This window comes from Cololabis saira, chromosome 2, assembly GCF_033807715.1.
Source record: "Cololabis saira isolate AMF1-May2022 chromosome 2, fColSai1.1, whole genome shotgun sequence".
Classification (NCBI taxonomy): domain Eukaryota; kingdom Metazoa; phylum Chordata; class Actinopteri; order Beloniformes; family Belonidae; genus Cololabis; species Cololabis saira.
Genome location: NC_084588.1, coordinates 17,564,686 through 17,589,058, shown reverse-complemented (window position 1 = coordinate 17,589,058; position 24,373 = coordinate 17,564,686). Strand labels below are relative to the sequence as shown.

At 42.8% G+C, this 24,373-nt stretch overlaps 2 protein-coding genes across 2 annotated transcripts; one reads left to right on the top strand and one right to left on the bottom strand.

Moving 5' to 3' along the window:
- The first annotated feature begins 512 nt into the window (after window positions 1–512).
- On the top strand, window positions 513–14,542 carry LOC133456319 (cilia- and flagella-associated protein 70-like). Its single transcript, XM_061734796.1, has 16 exons — window positions 513–548; window positions 1,002–1,093; window positions 1,331–1,410; window positions 1,508–1,671; window positions 1,809–1,940; window positions 2,075–2,209; window positions 2,494–2,648; window positions 3,095–3,210; window positions 4,068–4,238; window positions 4,358–4,494; window positions 4,796–4,948; window positions 5,906–6,067; window positions 6,454–6,543; window positions 6,860–6,961; window positions 7,570–7,617; window positions 14,432–14,542. Exons 1-16 carry the CDS (start codon window positions 513–515, stop codon window positions 14,540–14,542), a joined length of 1,884 nt encoding a protein of 627 aa, XP_061590780.1.
- An 89-nt stretch (window positions 14,543–14,631) lies between these two features.
- LOC133456312 (transmembrane protein 138-like) lies at window positions 14,632–18,521 on the bottom strand. The gene is made up of 5 exons (XM_061734789.1): window positions 18,503–18,521; window positions 17,317–17,512; window positions 16,996–17,167; window positions 16,522–16,597; window positions 14,632–15,701 (listed from the first exon to the last, which is right to left on the bottom strand). Exons 1-5 carry the CDS (start codon window positions 18,519–18,521, stop codon window positions 15,589–15,591), a joined length of 576 nt encoding a protein of 191 aa, XP_061590773.1. The 3' UTR covers window positions 14,632–15,588.
- Window positions 18,522–24,373: the final 5,852 nt, after the last annotated feature.

Sequence of the window (24,373 nt, the reverse complement as noted above, 5' to 3'; positions counted from 1 at the left end):
GTGTGCATGATTGTTTTTCCCACCAGTCTCTGTGATGGACTGACAATCTAGGCTATCTAGCCATCATGTACCCCACTTCTTGCCCATTAACAACTGGGATAGGCTCCAGCAGCCAGAATACAGATATTAACACCATTCTGTAAGATTCCATTATCTTTCAGACAGTTATAAGTCTCAGGATTGAGTATAAAAGAAGAAATACATCAGAGGTTTAATCTTTGCAAGACAGGATGAGTCAACACTCAATACTATTTGCCAAATTCTACCAAACATTCAGAGAAACACCAATTGAGAAAAAAAATCCCAAATGCAGAGCTCCAAAGAAATTGGGTATTTCAATTGAAGTCAAATCCCTATGGGAATAATTATAACCAAGTATTAAGTACTGGCAAATAAAAAAAAAATAATTTATCATATTCAGCTGGAAGGAGCAGGCTAAGGCCACAGCCAACCAGGTCAAAGGTAGTTCCAGCTCGAGCAAAAGTTCAGTAACGAACGTTAACAAACGCAACATGGGCGACAAAGATTCCAAAGAGCAAGTCAAAAAGGTCAGTAACATCGTGATTTTTAGATACATGTTACATGTAATTATATGAGCAAATAACATGGTAATTATATAACAAAAACTATACAAAACCAAACAGACTAAATAGTTTTGATTTCCTTAATATTTACATAAATTATTTATAATTTATGCATTGAAAAACCCCCCACATAATTAGAAAAACCGTTTAAGACCCTAATATGATCTGTTTTTAATGTGACAGCAAACTATTAGTCAAAGCAAGATGGCTGGAGCAGATGACACTTCCGAGGTCCTGTCTGAAACCAAACCACAAGTTACTGTGGAAGGAAATATAAGCTTCCACTAAACATCAACATACTGTTAGCGCTGACAGAAACAATAAGAAATGATTAACATAAAAGTGTGATTTATCTAACAGTTTGACACAACTTTATCCATTATTTTCAGTTTAATACTTTACTTCTTCTAATGACAGCTGTACAGAGAGGCCAGAACATACATTATCATTGAGATAAACTCCGACAAACCGCTGGTAGCAAAAGCTTCTCCAGAGGAGCTGGCAAGAAGGTAGTGTGATCAGTGTTGGCTAATGTACTTTTAAAAATGACTTATTACCTTACATAGCAATAAGTGGATATCCCTCAGAGTGAGTGGTACTGGGGAGTATCCCAGCTGTAAATCACTGGGTGCTAAGAGACTCACACCCAATTACTGCCTCGCTTCTTATGTTGATCACTTTGATCACCTCTGACTTTAGAACAAAAATGCATAAGATTGAGTTGTGAAGTGTTTTATTTCCTGCAGGGTGAAAGCACTGATCCCTCCCAGACCTTCACCTGTAGCTGGTCCCAGCCGATCAGAAAGAGTAAAAACATTGACACAGTGTCATACACACGCAGAGACACACCCAGAAGATGAATAGCTCGGCTGAGGAAAGTTGCTTTCTCTCGGAATTTTCTTCACTGCTGTGTCTTCCTGCAGGCTACGTTGAACTTTCAGTGGCTATACTTTCAGAGCAGTATGAAGAATTACGTGGAGCAAGTTCCGGCCTGCCGCAAGACCATAACAAGGAGCAAATGATGACTCAGCTGATGAGTTCCCTCAATATCTCCGGGAAGTATTTCGCCTTGAAAGAGCAGATAAAGGTCAGAACAAAAATATGAAAGCCTGAAATAATTTCTTAATAAAATTTCTTATAATCCATAAAGACTCTTTTCCACTATTGTGGCTGTTCAACTAAACTCATCAAATCGATGTGTGCCTGTGGATTCTTGGCATGTAGCATGCAGTAGTGAGGATTGTACGTGACAAGATGCATCGGACAGAGCCCTTCACTGACCCTCAGGAGCTGAAGCAATTTGTCAGCAAACTCTATGTCTACTTAGTGGAAGAAATGCAGCTAGCCCTCAACAAAGTAACAGAGATACACACACACACACACACACACACACACACACACACACACACACACACACACACACACACGTGCACGCACAAATGTGATGTTTGTGAGGGCATCTTTCATTTTTATTCTCTCTTCATTGCCAGATTTACAGCCCTGTTGATGAAGTTGATGAAGATAGTACAGATGAAATCCCCTTGCATTCCTCCCAGCTTAGATCTTTTGCCAGAGAGGCACAGCTCACTGGGAATTATCAGCAGGCTGCTCAGTACTACCAAGAGGTACAGAACAGAAAAAAACCACGCTGAAAATAAATACTTCTTCAGTCTTTCATGTCATGAAAGACATTTATAAACATAAAACAGAGTGGTATTGGCAGCCTATAAACTGACCCATAAATCCAAAAGTGTGTCTATATCTTATATATTAATTTGTTTAAAAAATATGCTTTAACAGACTGTCTTATATTGTTGTATTATCCTTGATACATAATCAAATGTGTATGTTCTTCATGTGTACTAGAGATGTCGGGTTACAACAGTGAATGTTGAAGACATCTGTGCAGACTAGTAAAATAAGTGGTCTAAAATGTGTGAGGCATCCCCTCGAAGCATCCCTTAAGTTTGAGTGGGGTTGTCTGCACATGTGGTCCAAAGACTACTTGAAAGCAAAAGAGTGTTTCTGGGATGCTGTGTCAATGGACCAAACTGACCGACCCAGGTTAGAAATGTTCCGCTTACAGCACAAATACTACATACTGAAACACAGTGAGCACATCACAACTTTATGCACGAAATAAACATGACTTCTGCTTTGAAGCAAGGCATAGTAACATTTTGATAGGGAGGAATTAGTTTAACATTAATATATAACTAAAGGATTAATGTCTATTCATTGTTGAGATTAATCCTATAGTCATGCTGCCGATATTGTATTGATGTTTTTTTTTCTTCCAGTCAAAATCCAAAGCACGTATTTTCATTACATTACTTTTCACCTCAAGTTTATTGTCAACAATAAAAGATATCAATGACATTTTCTTGGATAAATGTGACTTGGGTAAGGTTCTATAAATTCACAAAAAAGAAGCAGAAAAATCACTATGTTACTCTTACTTATTCAAAGTTTAGGCAATGTTTTTTACCTGTTTCATATTATTCATCCAGCCTGATGATGTGTGGGGTCTTGGAAGTGATGTTTGATTGTTACAACGAAGCCATGACGCTCCTGGAACGAGCTGCTAGCATAGACCCGCCCAGTGTGGTGGCCTGGACGCTTTTGGGTGAGCTTTTTACATCCAGCCTTCTCCAGGACTACCCTGACTGCTGTCACCAATAATTGTATCAATATCAGATGCTAGTTAATGTTATTGATAATTACTTTCAAAAGGGAGGAGAGAACAAAATCATAATCAGCTGTATTTTTGCCAGGTTTGTGCAAACAAATGTTGTCTCTCAAGGTCCAGTAAAGAAACTAGAATAAAAGCTAGAGCATTCAAAAAATGTGTACACTATCTACAAGACAAAAATCAATATTTACAGACATGAAGATATTACAAAAATATTCGTCCAACACTCTGTGACTATTATAAGTTCAGCAGAGCGACAGCCAGGGGGAACAAACGGAAACACACACAAAATGTCTTTTGTGTGTTTCATGAGCACAATTTTTTATTCCATTTTTGCTCGAACGTGTCTTAGAGATGGAAATCACCTTGTTAAAGAAGGAAAATCATGAAGAGGCCAGATGATTTCTGGACAGATGAAGACAGAAAACAAAACATACTGTTGTAGCTTTCATGAATAATTTTATTTTGCCACAGAAATATAATTTGGCCCACCTGTATGGATGAAATAGTAGATGCATAGCATTTGAGACAGTTACTATTTCCAACTTGACTGGACTGTGAGATGTCAGCAAAGGTCACCACCCGGTGTCTTAAAATTAAACTAAAAGAAAAAAGACATAAATAAATACCGGTACATCCAAAAAAGCATTATTCAGTTATAATTATAATTATATTCTATCAACATAACAGATTAATAATACCCACATAATATGGACCAGTAAAGCAGGAATAATGAATGATGGAGTATTTGGTGCATTTTTTATTTACAAATTTCTGGGTTTGTTGTTAAGGTTTGCTCCACCAAAGACAAAATGAATCCATTTTGGCTGAGAGAGCCTTCCTGGAAGCCAGAAGGCTACTGAAGGAAGATGAAGCACAGAAGAATACACACAGTGAAGAAGGGGAAAATGACAAGGAGAAAATAGACAAGACCCAGGAGGCGTCTCCCACTGCTGAGCAAGGTGGATTGCATTACCAGAAAGAGAATCCAGGGAGTAAGAGTGGATTTCAAATTATGACATACAACACAGTCAATCTGTTGTTACTTGACAGTGTTGATGTATTTTTCTGCATGACCCAGATGTTTCGGACCATGACTCAAAGGAGCAGAAAGATTATCCTGTGCAAGATGAGGACTACAAATCAGCTGCAGCTAAACTCACCACTACCATTTACACAGACACAGCTCAGTTCCTGCTGCAGAACAATGCCCTGCAGGTATGCACACAGCCCTGATCTTCCAGTCAGACTGTCGCACACTGGTCAAATTTGAGTTGAAATACATCATGTAGTAGAATGTGCAACGCTGCTGGGTCACGCTGATACACGGTTGGTGAAAAACCCCATAGCTGAAATGTGATTTTGGAAAATCAGACATGACTCTTCTTTTTACCCAATTTTATTTTGCTAAAATAAATATCTACCTATAAAGTTTCAAATTTATAGCGGGAAAATGTCAAAAAAATTTCATGACAAAAAGAAGAAAACATAATGTATAATCTCTGTTTACCGTTGGCAGATGGTGGAACATGTTTTGTCCCAGGAGCTGTTATCCTCTGTAGGGGGTTGCACTGTTTCCTACCTCCATCATCGGGCCCAGTTGCAACTGCTCAGAGGTGACTACAGCAGTGCTGCTGCCAGCCTTAAAGAGCTACTGTCCTACAGAGATCAGGTACTCCCCATTCCCATTGTGGAATGATTTGATAGAGAATATTCCATGTGTTTCTCCACTGCTCTCATAATGAGTTGTTAAAATCTACAGTCTGGACATTGTGTCATAAGAAAGTCAGCTTGTAGTGTCTGCACCCCTCCCACGAATATAATGGTTGTATGGAGTAAATTTGGAATCTCAATTAAAGTTTTCAGAATATTCCTAGTTGCTGCAATATATTATGATTAATACAGCACACCACTAGATTCTGCTGTATATCGGTAGTCATTGCTCTGTCAACGTGTTGGAAAACTTTTCCATGGAACCTTGAGATAAGTTTGAAATATTCCAGTCAAATGATGGTGAATACAGCCCCAGAAAACATTTGCTCCTCAGCTGTAAGATTATTCTTTTTTACTGATTTAGTGTTCTTCTGCAAAAAAACAGGTTTCCAGGGAAAGAGACCAGTTTGATACAGTAATATCATATCCCATGCATAGTAATCTTTCGTTTTTTCTCCCTGATAAATTAATTTTTCCCTGCAGAACTGTATTAAGGAAATGTAACATATTCATAATAATAATTCATAAGTATGGGTTGCCTTGTTTCAAAACAAGTCATTAATCAATGTTGCTGCATATATTATTATTGAAATCAGGAGTCAGAACACAATGCTGTAGTCCAGGAGCAATATATCAATGTCAATTTATGCTGAATCCTGAAGTTATACATCATTTTAACTTCTGGTCACTGAAGTGTGATTGTCATCCTGTTTATTTTCATTGTTGTTATGTTATTACCATTTAAGGGATTTTTTAAACACCAATTGTAAATAAAATGTGCTGACACCATTCAGTGAATTTGTGCAGTTTAGTATAAAATCATATAATCGTTAAGAGTCTTTCGTTTTGATAAACTCTGTTTTCTTGCGAAAAAACTGAGGAGTAACATGATAAATGTTATCCTTGCTGTGGGCAGGATGTTGACATCTGGGCTTTGAATGGTCACTGTCACTACTTGCAAGGTGCGTTGTCTGAAGCCCAAGACAGTTATGAGTGGAGCCTCAACTTTCCAAAGCAGCCATCAGACATCCACATTGTCCTCCTCCGCCTGGGATCCATTTACATTAGGCGCGAGAAGGTCAGATATTTAGCAAATGTCACACCTGTCAAATAGAACATTGTACTTGTGTACTTTATCTGCTGATGAGTTGAGTCACAATATAGGATTTCAACTGATGCATATTGGAGCAGAAAATAACTGAAAACATCATCTAACATTCTTTCAGCCAGGGCTGCAGTTCCCACACACATTTTGCATAATTTACCCCTGAGAGCAAAATTGGTAAGTCTTGTAAGGATACCATAGCACATCATTTTGTGAGTGTCTCATGAAGAATGTTGTTCTGTGGGAACCACAATATTGTTTAATGTAAAGGTGATGAATGTTTTTTTTTTTTTTTATTTTTTATTAAAAACTACTAACTTGTAAAATCTAACTCTTTTTTTCTATTCTTAAACATTCAGTTTGAACAAGCCAAAGTCATCTACCTGCAGGCTTGTGAGCTGTCTCCATCATGCCTGACCTGGCTGGGCTTGGGGACTGTCTGTTATAGGGTAAAACTACTGCACACACCTGATGATCAGGAGATTAACTGTATTTAGCTGTTTTAGTTGAGCTTATTAGTGTTCGTTTTTCAGATCTAGAAGTAAAAAATGTAAAATGATTACAATGGGTTTTAGGTCCTATCAACAGTGTAGCGGAGCTTCTCCCTCTTGCAGTGAGGTTAAGTAAGCTGCTGTGCTATTGCTTCTGCAAATAATGCTTAGATCACTCTCAGAGCTAAGTGCAGAATCATTTTGAACTGAAGAAGATATTTGGGAATTTTACTGACTTATGGAGGACCTGAAACTTGTATCTCTGTTTTTGTAGTTGGGGGAGCTTTCTGTAGCTGAGGAAGCGTTGACTGAGGCTAACCATTTGAACAGAGAGAATGCAGAAATGTGGGTTTACCTTGCTCTAATCTGCTTCAGGGTAAGAGTGATCACAGTGCATTGAAAACATACTGAAAGCCTGTCCCAATTCCAGCTCTGCCTCCATTAAAGATGCTTTTCAAGACACAATATGATGCAAAGGGATGACACTTACAATGCAAAAACAAATCCTGTCTTCTTGAAGCCAAATATGAAGGCACAATTGATGTGTCTTAGGTAAACATTAGACTTCAAGCCACGAGAGTTAGCAGAGATTGCTGAATGGGATTATGCTAACCGTGGGTAAAACCAGGTCAACCTTCATAAGATGTGACTGGTTAGAGAGAAAGGAAAGTTTAGGTTCTAGTTGAGATAAGAAAGCGAAGCTTGTAATCTGAACCCACGTTTAGCTGCCCTCGTCCTTAGTGTCTTACAATGCTTTTCCCATCAGTCACTACTTCACTGTTTAGATCAGTGAGACTCCAACAGTTTATATATTCATATTTGATGGAAAAACAAGTTGATCTTTACTGTAAAGAACCATTCAGACGAAGACATGCAGTGCAGCCCTTCAGGAGTGCAGCCCTTAAACTGGGACAGAGTTAAGCACACATTAGGTTTTTTATTTTCTGGAACTGAAATAACCATCTGGTGAAATTCATTTTTCAGTCTGGCAGACAAGATCAAGGAGAAGAGTGTTATAAATATGCATTAAGGGTAAGTTATTGTGTGTGTGTGTGTGTGTGTGTGTGTGTGTGTGTGTGTGTGTGTGTGTGTGTGTGTGTGTGTGTGTGTGTGTGTGTGTGTGTGTGTGTGTGTGTGTGTGTGTGTGTGTGTGTGTGTGTGTGTGTGTTTTAATGATGGTATTAATTTATTGTTAATTATTAATAATGCCATCAAATTGGTTTAATAGCAAACTTGGAGGTTAAGGAAAGTTGGAAGGGGCAACTCGTAAGGTCTTAGTGAAAGAGCGCTATGATGCAGAGTCCATATGGCCTAAAACGAAAGTTACGCCTGTAACTACGGTTCTATGAGTCCCGGATGACCGCCAGGCGGTGCTGTAAGCACTGGATATCTCCCCCTCGCGCATGCGCATGTCGAGTACAATACCAACAATGTCACGTCACCCGTGACCCCTGCATGACCCCCGGAAGGGTATATCTTCCGGCGTCAGCATGGGATCGGCTCCTAGAATCTTCTCGCGAGAGCACGAGGATTCGGAGTGACCGGCAGGCCTGGCGGTCATCCGGGACTCATAGAACCGTAGTTACAGGCGTAACTTTCGTTCTATTTCGTCCCTACTGACCGCCAGGCGGTGCTGTAAGCACTGGATGACGAATACCAACAATGTCACATAGAATCCCGGTCACATACCACACTGATCAGGGGCAGAAGGACCCGGGAGTAGAACCACGCCCAATGGTTGGGGAGTGGCGACATTGATCCGGTAAAACCTGGAGAACGTGTCTGGCGACGTCCACGAAGTCGCGGTGCAGATGTCCTCCAGAGGCACCCCCTGCAGGGCAGCCAAGAAGCTGCGACGCTTCTGGCCGAGTGGCACCTCACCCCCACTGGTAAGGGGCGGCCACTGGCCCTGTGGGCGCGCTCGACGGTGTCCACCACCCAGTGGGACGGCGCTGTCCAGAAACAGCACGCCCCCTGTTGGGGCCACCATGGCAGAGAACAAGCTGCTCCGACCGTCGCACAGGCGCGGTAGCATAAGCAGCAAGGGCCCGTACGGGGCACAAAGGGCCCGGCCCACTCTCTGCAGGACCTAGGGCAGGAACGCCACGTTCGGCCACAACATAGCCCCTGAGCTGACTGACAGGGCATGTAACTCATCGACTCGCCGATGTCATGGCGAGGAGAAAAGCTATCTCCGTAGAGAGCCACTTCAGGCCCACCCGGGCCAAGGGCCCAAAAGGGTGGAGAAGAGAGGGCACCTAGCACCATGGGCAGGTCCCACACTGCTCGGGGGTTTATATTCATGTTTATGTTCAGGTTCTCTGGAAAGCGTCTAGAGACAACATCTGTTGTATTAGACGCTATATAAAAATCGAATGGAATCGAAAACTGGGGCCTTTGGGCTCCTCGGGGGGGGCAGCCTCAGAGCCCCCCTGAGAAAGAGAAACCAGCCGGTGGCACCCCACGGTGGCATTCTCAACCAGGGCATGTTGCGATGAAATGACCGCCACATACACCCTTAAAGTGGACTGAGCACGGCCACCATCCAGGAGGGACCGAAGGGACCCCAGGATCGTGGCCACGGGGCAAAGAACAGGGTCCTCTGCCCCGTCTGCACACCAGGCAGAGAATCTCCCCCACTCGCACTCATACCAGAGGCGGGTGGGAGGCACATGGGCATTCGAGATGCCAGCCCTGACGGGTTCAGGACAGCTTGACAACAATGGGTCGGGCGCCGCAGCGGCCAGACTCAGAGCCAAAAGCGACGGGGTCGGGGTGCAAAACCTGAATCCCCGGCTGGAAAAGACGGTCCCCCTGGGGGGCGTCATGTTGTGTCGCAGCAGAGCCCCCGCAGCAGTGGAAACTATGTTTCCCCGGTCGGAAGGGGGCCACCAAGAGGAGCCCGTGAGCCCTCTGGAGGACCCTCTGCAAAGGCGGCTTGCGCCGGGAGAGGAAGTCCGTCACCCGGTTCCTGTCTCCAGGCAGGAACATCGCCCGAAGGCCGGGCAGGCGAGGAGCTGTCCACGCTAGGAGGCCCCGGGACACCTGCAGCAGCTGTGCAGAGTCGGGGCCCCCTCTGGTGGCCGATCAAGGAACAGTGGACACACTGCCCGACCGACCCGGCACGTGCCTCCCCCACAGGAGTTGCAAAAAATGTTAGTGTGAAGTGCAGAGCCCAGAGCTCCAGCACGTTGATGTGGCCCGTGCGGACCCGGGAGGACTACTGATGACAGCCTCCCGGCAGGGAGGGGACAACGCCTAAGGGCACACCCCTCAGCCGGAATGTCCCGCCTTTCCAGGGTGCAAGGGTATAGACACACACCCGCGAACCCTGACCAGCCTGCGCCCGTGCCTCTTGGCATCCAGGCGAGGCTGTCCAGCCACATTGCAGGGGGCGTAGCGACAGCAGGCCCAAAGGTATAAGAGGGGCAAGGGTTGCCATCACGCACCTGGTGAAAAAAATCCTCGGTGACAGGGAGAGCCCGCACAGGAGCACCCTGAACCGACAACGGTGGCCCCGGTAGGCTAGCCCCCGGAACCACCGGTGACGTGCCGCGACCGGCACGTGAAACAAGCGCCCTGTAGGTCCACAGTTGCAAACCACTTCCTCCTGACCTACGCAGAGCATCTGCTGTGGTCAAGCCTCCGGAAGGGCAGGACCTTCATGTATTCGTCGAGGTCCCTCAAGTCCAAGACGGGACGACGTCCGTCGTCTCTCTTGCTGATGAGAAAGTAGCTCAAGTAGAACCCCCAGGCCGCGGCGGGGGGTCCACCGGCATGATGGCGCTCTTGGCCAGTAGGGCGGGCAACACCTGAGCCCGAGCCGGAATGTTTGCCGGGTCTCTGACGATGGTCATCTCAACCCGGCCGGAGATAGGAGGCCGGTGTCGGAACTGCAATACGTACCCCTGGGCTAGGGTGGAAACCACCCGGCCCCCAATGAGCAGGCAGCCCAGTAACCGAGCTGCTGCCGGAAAAGTAGCTGACGACCGGCTCCGTGGCCTCAGCGCCGTCTCCCCCGGGCTCCGGACGTCCCGGGGGGGCGACGGTCGGGATCAACGCCCCGACGCTGGTGGGACGGTCCGCGCACAGGGGGGCGAAAGTCACCAGCAGGCTGACTCACAGACCGCTGAAAGCCGCGCCGGCCGCCGTGGGCAGGCGGCCGGGGGCGAGGCCCGGGGGCCGGTGAAGGGCCTCCCGGTGTACAGGAAGCGGCCGCACCCCTGTGAAGGTACACCAGCCGCTGCCTGGTCTCATCAGCCAGGGCGGTGCGGTTCAAAGCTTCCAGGGCAGTTGCCCCAAGCAGTTCCCCCGGGTCTGCCGGTGCCTGACGAAGAACCCTACGAGCAGTCTCCGTCAGGGGTGACTGCGCCAGTCAGACATGACGGCGCGTGTGCACCAGGGTGGACATCAGCCGCCCCAGGCGCCCCCAGGCAAAAAGCCTGTAGGGATATGTCACACATGTCTCGTGTGGAATCCTCCACCTGTGCATCCTGCAGGGAGGTGGAGAGAGCCAGCAGAAGATGGGAAAGGGTGTTCCCCAGCCGGCCGATGCGTGCCGCTGTTTCATAAGCCTTACAAATATGCCCATCAGTAACCCTACTCTGGGTAGAGGGGCACTTGGGATCTGGCTTCAGAGCCTCATCAGGAGCCACTATCAGTGCTGCAATGGAGGGCTCGATGGGGGGGGGCATGTGGTGGAGACCAGCCACAGCAGCGTCCTCCATCGCCGTCAGAGCACGGTCATCAGCCGGCTGTGACATCTCTCCAGCATGAGTGCAGCCCCTCAAAAAAATCCGACGAAGACGGAATGTGAATTCCACCGGAGAAGGATTGCGCCTGTGGAAGGCGCTAGAGGCCACCTCCGCACGCGGTGCACTCGGCTGCAAGTGTGCCAGGGCAGTGCGGATAATGCTCTGCACGGAGGAACAAACCGTCCCCTCCCGAGAGCTCTGGGCAGATGAGTGCGAGGAGAACCCCGAGCGCTGTGAGGCCGGGTCCCCTGATGACACGTTGAAGTGGCTCGCCGAGGCTGCAATGGATATGGCGTCCTCCGGCAGCGGCGGTGGCGACCCCAGAGCAAACTCTGGCATGGCAGGTTCCACCTGGCCAGTACCAGGTTGCAGATTGAGGAGGGGCGCCTTCATCTGCTCCATGTCGGCAGCCAAGCGATCTACCTTCGAGGAGAGCTGGCTCGTCATCCGCCGTCGTTTGGGGGCCCCCACCACTCTCTTTGCCGATCGCTTCAGAGAAGACCCCGGCTGAGATGAGGGGAGGCTGGCCAACGGCCCCGCTGCTCAGGGCCGAGGCACGACACGCAGAGGTCCTGGTCATCCGCAGGGTCCAGGGCGGCCATGCACCCTGGGCATGAACGCTCCATCACAGCGACCGGTGGGAGAGGGAGCGGACACGCTGCCGTTGCCACGGATGTGCTGGCAGGAAAGAGGAGCGGACACGCTGCTGTTCACACGAATGTGTCGGTGGGAGCGGTCATGCTGCCGTCACCACGGATGTGCCGGTGGGAGAGGGGAGCGGACGCGCTGCAGTCACCACGTAGGTGTCGGTGGGAGAGGGGAGCGGAAACGCTGCCGTCACCACAGCGAGCACGCTGCCGTCACCACCAATATGCTGGCGGGAGAGGGGAGCGGTCACGCTACCGTCAGCACGGATGTGTCAGTGGGAGAGGGGAGCAGAAACGCTGCCGTCACCACAGCGAGCACGCTGCCATCACCGCCAATGTGCCGGCGGGAGAGGGGAGGGCCACGCTACCGCCAATACGGATGTGTCAGTGGGAGAGGGGAGCGGAAACGCTGCCGTCACCACAGCGAGCACGCTGCCGTCACCACCAATATGCCGGTGGGAGAGGGGAGCGGCCACGCTACCGTCAGCACGGATGTGTCAGTGGGAGAGGGAGCGGACACGCTGCCGTCACCACGGATGTGCTGGTAGGAGAGACGAGCGGACACGCTGCCGTCCACACGAATGTGTCGGTGGGAGCGGTCACGCTGCCGTCCACACGAATGTGTCGTGGGAGAGGGGAGCGGTCACGCTGCCGTCACCACGGATGTGCCGGTGGGAGAGGGAGTGGACGAGCCGCCATCACCACGTAGGTGTCAGTGGGAGAGGGGAGCAGAAACGCTGCCGTCACCACAGCGAGCACGCTGCCGTCACCGCCAATATGCAGGCGGGAGAGGGGAGGGCCACGCTGCCGTCACCACGGCTATGAGAAAAGGCAAAAATAGGCGTCTTTACTCAAAAAGAAGAGAACAATCCTCTCTCGTTTCTTTCCTTTTTTTTTTTTTTCAAAAGAAAAAAATAATCTGCAAGGAAAAAATAATGTTGTCACATTAATAAAGTGGGAGAGGGAGCGAAACGCTGCCGTCACCACAAATGAGCCGGTGGGAGAGGGGCGTGGCCTCCACCACGGCTGTAAGAAAGACCAAAAAAGGTGTTTGTATTGTTTTTTCAAAAGAAAAAAATAATCCTTTTCTGTCTTCTTTTTTTTTTTTTTTTTCAAAGAAAAAAATAATCTGCAAGGAAAAAATAATGTTGTCACATTAATAAGTGGGGAGAGGAAGCGAAACGCTGTCTCCCTGCGCAGATTGTGATCAGGTGTCAGGCGCAGCTTGACAGCTTACCTTCTGTCAGCTGGGCAGGGGGGCGGGGCGGGGCGGGGAGACGCCGCCGCCGCCGCAACGAACACCAATAAATACCGCGTGGCCACAGCCTCTCGGAGGACGACAGAGATCGTTACTCCTACCTTACGGCACGAAGCTGCACAGAGGCCGGCGGTTTTAGGGAGGAAAAAAAGGAGCTTCACAAAGCTCCTATTTCCGTCCTGTACTTCAGACGCGCGATGCGAGAAGAAAAAAGGAGCCGATCCCATGCTGACGCCGGAAGATATACCCTTCCGGGGGTCATGCAGGGGTCACGGGTGACGTGACATTGTTGGTATTGTACTCGACATGCGCATGCGCGAGGGGGAGATATCCAGTGCTTACAGCACCGCCTGGCGGTCAGTAGGGACGAAATAGAACTACAGCTATTCAGAAAGTGTTCTACCAAATGCAAATGAGGTACTTTACCCAACATTGTCATATAATGTGTATCACAGCCTACTTATCATGATTATGATTAAGATTTTAATAATATGAATATATAAGTAATAGAAGATACTATTTCATTATCAAGGCTCACCAATATAAGTTAGCAATATAAGTTATTATGACTGTATGAAATTGAGTGCGGCTCTGAATATTGTGGATGCAAGAAGAGATCTCACTACTTTTTTTGTTGGAGCGCAGTTGTAGTTGTTTCTGTTTTGTGATTGTCTTGTCCAGTCTCTTTTTATATTGTGGCCCAGATTGTATATGTATATGTGTATTTACCCACTCAGAGTAGCACTGAGTGAGTAAGGCTAGAACATAGTAGAAAATGAACATGATACACTATGGCATGTCAGAAAAGGCTCATAGGACTTCCTAATGACTGTTTTTATGTTAAGATTAAAGACAAATGTAAACATCTTCACAATGGCCTGGAGGTCTTTCTGTAGCATTCAGAGATCGGAATTTGGCAAATAGTGCTGTGGACATCTCCACTGTCAAACACGGCTTCTAATACACATATTAGGAAAAATACAGAGCTAAAATACATGTGTGAAAACAAAAAGATTATGGATTTACTATTTTCTACAACAAATGTTTTCCAATATAATTGTTTCTGAAATATTTATCATATTGTATCAGTGTGGCTACATACAGTATGTGTGTCACAAGAACTGCATGACATCAGAGCTATTTTCATTTTGTTTGTCCGATAAAAATGTTGTTTTTCTGGTTTACAGTTCAACTTGCAAGATGACTCACTCGCTAAAGAGATCAATGAACTCCAGCACGAGCTCCGCTTCAGTCCTCTGGCATCATGCTTCAAAACGAATGCTGAAGCAGAAGCTTAAACTTCATTTTATATACGCAATATATATAAGGCATATTTGAAATGACATGTACAGTATTTCATTTTAAGTATGTTTATTGTTGTTAAACAGAAACACAACCAGTTCAGATTCACACCATTAGCTAGATGTAACATAGTTAAACTTTGCCAATGTCATATTAAAAAAGAACTCAGAGCAACACAAATTGTTTTATTTGATATAAAACAGTCAAAATATAATAAACTTTTAGAGATAAAAAAAACTTACTGCAAGAACAAATGGACAGAAGGAAGAACATGAGGTAACAAAATATTTTAAAAAACACAACAGAAAACATTGTCAAATGAAAATGCTATAAATGCACCATAAGCACATGAATTGGTGTTTGTTTGTGTAACATTTGATAACACCTTTAATATTAAATCACAAAAAGAATATGAGTTTAGGACTGTGACATGAAGCAGTGTTGAGGTTATTAAGGTATTAATGTGATTTATAATCTTAGTGTCACTATGTTTTGCATGATTATAAACAGTTGTAAAGAATTTAACAAAGTAATTGATATGTTATAACAAGTTGTTAATGTTCTTTTGATGCATTAAAACCTCTACAAAAGGCATTTCCATAAAATCATTATCACAGTTTTCTTTATGACATTTTTACCTTTTGAAAAAGGAAAACAAGTCTCCTTAAAAAAAGTCTCTCCTTGATTTTATTCTGAAACACCCTCACATATTTTGGCACAATCCTTCCTTCTCTGAGAGGAAATGTTATGTGGGGTATTTCTGGCCTGTCAAGGTACACGCACATGTTGCAAGAAAAGCATTTCACACCTCAATTGTTTTTTTGATTTGTTTTTTTTAATATTTAATTGAAAAATGAATCTGCCCAAACAGAAATGTCTTTTAATTTCAAAATCCCTTTAAGAAAGCTCTCATCACCTTGCATATAAAGTGAGTTAACATAGGCTGTTTGGAATAAGATTTTCATTTGACAATACTTAATATAGCTCTTTTTACCGTGCAATCTTTTATCTTCGATGCATTGTGTAATCTGTTGTAGCGAGATCACTGTCTGGCACGAGCGAAGACTTCTTGCAGCCACGGTGAATCCTCATAGAGGCGAGGGTCACCCAGATACTCTGATGTCCTCTTGTAGAAGTAGTAGTACAACACAGAAGCTACAAAGAGGACAACGTTTCAGGTGGATATTACGCACAAACTCAAAAAATAAATATATACTGTAACACTTGTGCCCACATTTTCTATAAATCTCAAGGTTCAAAGTGGACTTTCAAAATATCTATCTGTGAGAAACTTTCATTACGTCACTAGTGTAGCTTTCATTGTATTGAGGAAACAGTCATCACCATCTGTTATGTTGGTACATTAATAAGTTATTTTTTAGAGTTTGTCTACATGACATTGCAGAATATAGAGTCAGAGAAATGAAAAGGTCCTCAGCAACATTTAAAAACCAGTGACATCATAAAAGTACAACTCATGTCACCACAGTTTAGAGTATCAAAAATCTATCTTTTAGAAAGAGTAAGTCTGGTCTTAAGTAGCAGACAAAACAGGCACAAGTAAGAGATGACTACAGAATGTTCTCATACTTAGAAGGGATCCCTTTCTAAGAACAACACTACCTAAACAATAAATCCTTTTATCCACTAATGAGATTATAGTATAAAACCCCACCTACATGGAGGCATAATATTATGGTCTGGAGCGTATCGATGAAAAGGGACTATCTCCCAAACAAAAACGTTTTTTATTTCAGAAATCTTCTGCTGACAAAACAAATCTGAGTAACAAACATTATAAATATTTGTTTAAAAATGTCTTATTTGGGAATAATGTTTAATATCACATTAAAAAAAAATAAAATCTATTGTAAGTTTTACTTTTTTGACAGAAAACTGATTTGGATGTGGGCTCAATGTTTTTCATGAAAATGTACAATGAATATGTATATTTGCCATTAAAATGCCATCTTACCAGTTCTTTGGAACACAAACAACACCTGAAGGCCATCCGTCCAAATAAATCTGTTAGTGTTTAGCCAGCGCAGATTCTGAATGAAATATGAAAGAAAGCATGATGGAAAACTTAAAAAAACAAACATTTTGACACATTGTCTCTCAGTCTTATGGAACAATAATGCAAAAAATTATCCAAAAGGCCTTGTGATAACACATTTGCACTCCTCCCAAATCCAAAATGGGAAATATTGTATATTTTCTCAAACTCATATTTCTTTCCTTAAAAAAAAAAAAAAATATATATATATATATATATATATATATATATATACGGTTTATATAAATGTATATATTCCACATTTTCCTCTCAGAGATGTACTAGGAAACAGATGATGAACATTAAAGCTACCTTTTGAATAGTTGAAATAAAGAAAAAAAGCAGTGTACATAGAAATATAAAAATGTTTAGCAAGAGTGTGAAATGACGCACCATGAGCCAGGAATGTAGTATTATACTGAAGGTCAGGTAGAGAGCCGAGAGCATTAGCAGGCTTCTAAACCGTTCCAGTAGTACGGCAACAAGACCAATCTGGAACACGTAGGTGTTGAACAGCATCAATAGAATGATGATCAGGTTGAACAAGATGGAAATGTCTTGGATGCTGAAGCAAAAAATGTATCAGGCATGAACAGAAAGGACAAGAACAGAGAGAATTTTGTCAACAATGTCACCATCTCTGAGCCAGATGAATTTCATCTCAAGCCAGAGATAATTTTACTCATCTAAAATTATTTAAAAAGTTTGACTTACATGAAAAGCACCAACTGGACTGCTGGTTCATTCCTTAGCAGCTCGCTGAAGGAGTTTACAAAGAGGTCAAAGGAGAGCAGGCTGAGCTGAATCAACAACACCAAGGAGTAGTTGCTGGTTTGGAGGCTCTCCGGCCCGAAGGCTGGGTAGCCGGGCGGGTTGTGGTTCCACTGTGGATCCAAGGCTGCACTTTTTCCTCATACACTACATAGAAACATCAATCTGCACACAACAGGTGTGGGAGTTTGGAAGTCTTAGTGAGGCATTTAAATGTCCCCAGTTTCCCGAATGCAGGTAAAGTGTGGTTGGCACATTTGCTCCATTTCCATATCGTGTTGAATAAATGAATTTACTTGGGCAAAAGTGACATCCTCCAAAAAGTAGGAAGGGATTCCGATGTAGGGATAAGCTGCCAAGATGTCAGAGATGTCAGCATTTTAATGTTGGATTTTATAGCTCCTGCATTAATAGATGTGATAAGTCAGTCCAGTTTGAAGCATGGCAGCAAGAGCAAAGCTTGTCTTGGAAAATGATGTCAAAGCCAGAGACATCACTTTCTGAGTACAGCAGAAACCTGTGTAAGGACACAACATGAATTATGGCTTTGCTTCAAAACGTCATATTCAAAACTTCATATTAAAGCAGCACAATGTAACTTTTCCACCTTAATATCATATTTCCAGAGTCATTGTGATGGTACATCAACTTCCAACAGGTTTAATGACACCTCTGTCATGGTCTGAGGGGTCTGTATCGCCTTCACTGGCACTATGTAACTTGAGGTGCATGGTAGGAACCCTTCCACACTACTGGTAAAGCACTACCGCTTTTGTCCAAAGGAGCCGCCAAACTCAACAAAAGCTGAAAGTTACATTATGCTGCTTTAAGAGGCTGTGGTTATTACTGTATTTTGAATAGACACAATCTAGAAAAAACGGTTCAAATTTAATCACAACTAAGTAGTTAGACTTAAAGAAAGAAAAGAATCACTATTTACCACAAAGCAGCTTTTCTTTCAGAATAGCAACGTTTTCTGACAATAGAAAAACAAATAGATCCCCCTCTTTTTCCCCCCCATCAGATCACTTTCTACTTCTTTAAACACGGGAAACATAAGAATAAAATAGGATTTCATTACTGCTACTGACTCTTGAGTATTTGTTGAGGTTTCACTGTAAATACATGCCTTGGCCCATATGAGTCATGATTACTATCAGGCAGGATCCCTCACACTGACATGTGGTGGATCTCATGATCCCTGTATTTATAGCTTTGCAGGACCATGGCAGGTGTGAGCAAGATTAGGACCATCAACCAGAAGCCTACTTATTCTTGAAAGCTCTCCTACTGAGATTCTGGGTTAGCCACCTTGCGTCTTGTCGAAGAGAAAAATAAAAAATAAAAAATCCACATGCACATCCACATGCACATATTACCACAAGCATAACAAAACTAAGCAATTCCTTTGAATGTGAAACTTCTTGCTTCAAGCTTTCCAATTCCATGGTTACACATAAACAGAAACGTATCAACTTCTGCTTCAAACTATAAATTATAACAGTTCTGCTTTCAAAACTATACCATTTGTTCTGACTTGTTTCTGATAAGAATGAGTTAAAAAGCCTTTGTTGTTGTTAATGTTCCTCCAGCTTGTAGGTCTTAGTACTGCACTGCCTACCGGTAATCTTCTTAGAAACATCCAAACACTGTGTTGGTTTACACAAAAAACAACATCATATTTTCTATTATTCCAGAATAAGAACAACTAAAGTCACATTGCTGCGACATCACAAACCTGTGAGGGTGTATTTCAAAGGCTGAGGTATTGCAGGTCTCTCCAAGTTGTGGCCAAGGGTCACAAAGTGAGCTGCACACTAACAGGCGTGTCCTTCTAAAAGCTTTTATCCCCTGTTTCTCTAATAGACGGGCAAGAGATTTGTGCATGGTTTGAAGTGAAGTGTCCTTTACATGCACTGAGGTAACAGTGTGCAAGTTCACAGCTGTGTATACTTTCAATTTGCTAGATTTTCCTTTTTTTTTTTAACCAAATTATGGATTTAATTTGTTCTGAACTTGTATTTAATTGTGGTTCTGGTTTATTATTTGTTTAAGCTCACTTGTTTTTGTTCTACTCGTTATTTCTTAATAAAAACAACGTATGAAACTGGGTCCTTTTTTTTCTTCAATTTTTGGACTTATACACCAGATAATGACAATGCTTCTGGGAAAGATCATTAGAGTGGTGCAGGATCCAGTGGTGAATGTGTATCGCTACAATACTGCACCATTTGCTAATGGAGGAAATGTTGCTCAGTATTTGTATTAGTTTTTTCAGTGCATTCCTGAAACAATTAAAGGGAGTACTTATGTCAGAGCAGTCATGCCTGATAAGGATTGATAGTACAAAATGTATTCAATCTTATGTTGAATGATTATATGAAATGTTAAATGAATGAGTGCCACATACTCTTTTTTTGTTTGAGGTTCACCAAACAAGTCACTAGGCAAGCATTGAAAATATAAGAATAATGTGCATTATGCAAAAATGTAATATTTGATAGAACAATATATAGATATTTTGTTACATAAAAGACAAAAAAGTCAATATGGATACTACATAAAAGGTAAAAAAAGTCCACAATATGTGATGAATTAAAGAAAATTCTGAAACAATGTCTTCTATGGGTGAAAACAACTCCCTTTGATATATATATATATATATTTATATATATATATATATATATATATATATATATATATATATATATATATATATATATATACATATATATATACATACATATATATGAATGATTATATGAAATGTTGAATGAATGAGTGCCACATACTTTTTTTTGTTTGAAGTGGACCAAACAAGTCACCAGGCAAGCATCGAAAATATAAAAATAATGTGCATTATGCAAATATTGAATATTTGATGGAACAATATCATAGCATTTTTGCATAAAATTCAAAAAGGTCCATAATATGTGATGAATTAAAGAAAATTCTGAAACAATGTATATAATAATAATAACAATAATAATAATAATAATAATAATAATAATAATAATAATAATAATAATAATAATAATAATAATTTTGCATTTCCCTCTTTTTATCATCGGTGTTTTTATAGTGGTCATTTTGGATTCTTGAATAATTATGTGCCATAACTGTGCTTCTTCCACAACCACAAATGAATAAATAAATAGATAAATAAATCCTAATGAATGTCTTTGGAAAGCATCGCCCCGGGACATGTAAACATGTAGACTTATTTATAGTTCCGCGTTACACCAACGCAGAGCTACGGCGTAGGGTACGCGGCGACGGGCACCGTTCGGTACGCGTCACCGCGTACCCTACGCCGTAGGCCCTGCGTCGGTGTAACGCGGAACCATAAATGAGCGTTGAAGCAGGCTCACCCAAGGTGGCTGCGGGGTGGAGCCAGCAGCCTCAGCCTCCCTCCCTCCACACACCAGCGGCTCGGCTTTCTGCTCCCCGCTCTCTCTGTGGATAAAGAGAAGTCTTAACCAGCCTAGAGTGGAATGCAAATCAACTAAATTGTGTCGTATATCTGTGTATAATCGTAGTTTCTCGTACCGGTGACCGCAGATCCATCTGCAGGTGAGTGAAGCAGGAAGTGCTCCGTGTTCACACCATGGATGTATTATGGGTTCACACCGCAGTGTCAGCTCGTCCTGGGACAAGCCTTTTCTTTCACCGCAGTATGAACAATGTGTGACTTTAAAAGATGGTAACGCATTGTAAAAAGTGTGATGTTGAAGGAAAGCGGACCTTTTCTTCCCTCCTACACCCACAGAAACAGCTGACTGAGTGGGGAGTCCAGCTAGCTTACACCGCGTTACAAAAGAGAACAGAAAACTGATTTATTAGTCTCTTATTCGTTTGTTTCAAGCCAGTGTTTAGTCCTTGTAATGAATATTAGAAAATTATCAAGCCTAAATCAAACAAGTGCACGTTTATCGTGCTTTGCTTTGAGCTTGGTGACTACGAAAGGACGTACTTTGGTCAGATTTCTGAGAGATGGATGTAAACCTGGAAAGCCTGATTTATGGTCCCGCGTTACACCAACGCAACGCCTACGGCGTAGGGTACGGCGTATGGTGCGCGTCGCCGCGTACCTTACGGCGTAGTTTCTGCATTGGTGTTTTACTGTCGTGTTTTCCACAAAACTGCTCTGTTCAAACATCATGGTTTCTGTGTCTCTTCTGCCGTGATTGTTGTTTCCAGCTGAAAAAAGCTGATTGCTTCACATTTTTAGAGAGTAAAGAGAAAGAGATCACAGCATTTATATCACTCCAGAAATCTTTAATGACTTCATTAGACTTTGAACTCCTGCCTTTGTCTTCAGACGGAAATGATAAAAGGAGATCTATGGTTGAACAATTTCTAGTGGGGGCTCACATAGATGTGACCAAAAAGGAAAGAGAGATCAGATAATCGTTTTACTGGTCTGCAATGTATTTTACACGTGTGGTTTCTCAAATCGGCTACCTGCTGTCTTCATAAATGCAATAGAAGTAGAGATGATTTGGATTTGGTCCGATTTATAGTTTGATAATGTGTTGATATTCCAGATTTGAAATTTGACATGACATTCATCTTCAGAAAGGTCTGTCTCAGTCTCAAACCAAAGCATCAATTCACAGTTGAAGGACAAGGAGAAATTCAACAGCTGGCCACCACAGTCGGATTATTTTGCATTTGTTCTTGGAAGTTATAATGACCAGAGATGGTTAATCACTTATTGATAATGGTTGCCAGTCAACTGGTTTTGGCTTAAAGAAGCATACTTTACTATTGTTCATGGTAAAATAATAATTTCATTTCATTTAAAGGGACATGTGCTTACTTTTAGGAAGAATTGAGAAGTTATCACAGTCTTGAATCCCTGTCAATGGCAGGAATGAACCAAAGTAACTCTGGACTCTGTCCTGGTTGTATCTTACGACATCTCCTTACAACACTTGTCTCACATCAGCAATAATAAAACTACCTCCTGTGGACATCATGACAGAAGTGACGTTAAAGACACAAGAAAGTAATTAATTACTGAATTACTTTATTATTGTATTATTAGTTTATTTGCCAGGTACTCAATGTGCCTTTAGGAAAAGATAACAGATCCTTAAAAACAAGTTAACAGTGAGAAGATTACAACCGTGGGGATCAGATGTTCTCTGCTTCCCCATTCTCTCTAGCTGAGTTGTGATATACCGTGACTGGCCAAGATTGATCCTCCCTCCTTCCTTTTTGAATATCTTGGTTATTTCACTGCATTGTTAAATGAGTGGCATGGAGAGCTTTGGCATATACCTTTCATTCATAGGGCTGGGGATCGATTCAAATGTCAAGAGTCAATTCAATTCAGATTCTTAAGATTCAATCCAATCCGATATACAGGTCTATATTCATTCCTATGTTGCATATTTGCTCTTGTTCATGTAGACGTGCACATTTACGATGCCTAAGTGCAACTCTTCCAACCTTGCCAAGATTTGGAATGGGTCCCTGCTTTATCATGGGATAGCACACTCATACCACACATCATTAGGGGTTAGTCCTGCTCGGTATAGTGGGGATTTCCCCGTGTGAGCGCACCCTAAGTCTGTCTAGGGATAAACTGTCTGAAAAGAAGGAAGACTTTTTTTCTGATACTTTTCCATTATACAAGGCAGCAGTAAAGAAAGGTTGCAAGTATTCAAGCATATTGAGACACTCCCTTTCTTGACTCAGCAGTTTCCTGCCTGGTTCTGGAAAGCAAATGACCCCATTTGCAATTACATCTTGTTTGTATTTAATTAACAAGAGTACACTAAACAGACCCAGCATAACAGATGGCTAGCAGACACACAGCGTAGACATACTCCCGCTCTCATGCAGAGGCTGCATCTAAATTGACAGTAGTCAGTGTGGAGTTGGGAAGGAGAAGGACGAGTCGGGAGGGAAGAAGGTGTTTCAGGAGGCCGTCAGAGGGGTGCGAGTCTAGGCTTGACTGGCAATTCATCCTTGTAAATTGGGAGTTTAAAAAAACAAAGTCTAACAAAGTTGTCACACAGGTAGCAATTGTTATTGTTTTTGATGGGGTCCATAAATCTTGATATCATCAAACTTAAGTTTAAGGAAAGAAGTTTTCCATTTGGACGCGTTGGATGATTGTGGCAGACGAGACCTGAGAAGATAGGTAGGAATTTAAAGCCTCGGGCATTCTCTTAGCTCTTACGCACTGCTTAGTCATGGATTTCTTCTCATGTAGTAACTCGGCTCACCAATTGTGCCTACACTCCTAATCACATCTATACTCCTACATGATCCACTTTCTTCCTGAAACAACTTGTTTGTTAAAAGCATCACTCTTCTTGTTGTATCCTGGTGTGGGTTTTGAGTATTCTTGGTCACGGTGATTCTCAAGGGCGTGAATCGTGGCAGCTGGACTTTCTTTTCTTGTTTCAAACAAGCATCAAGAAAAGGAAGGTGTGTTGCCTTGATTCAAGCTTTTAAAATGTTTTTGCTATTTGGTGACAACATAAAGCACTACACCACCATGATGTTTGTCCACCACCTCTTCTTGTGTCCTCTTAAGCAAAGCCTAATCCTAAGGATTATAAAGCTGCAAAGACTTCTGTTGATGAACATAAGATTAGTCATCAGTTTGACTGACTTTAAGTAATTTGATCAGATATATTTTGGTTTCTGCTTGTCTGAAATGATGCCCCCCAAACTTTAAACCATGAACTAAAAATCAAATGATACTTAAACGAAAACAGACTTGTTCAGCATATTTGGGAAAAAAAGATTTGTCACAAACGTATAGAAAAATAGGTTATAGTGATTCAAACACTTTTGCAAGGGTACTTAATAAAGACAAACACAACCCAAGATTTTTAGAATAATTGATTCTCTAATTAACCCCAGTTTCAAGTTCCCAGGTCAAAATGTAAGCTTTTTGGTGGTTACTTCAGTATAAAATATGGAGTCTGTGAACAGATTAAACACATGGTATCTTTATTGTATATCGGTATCATCACAG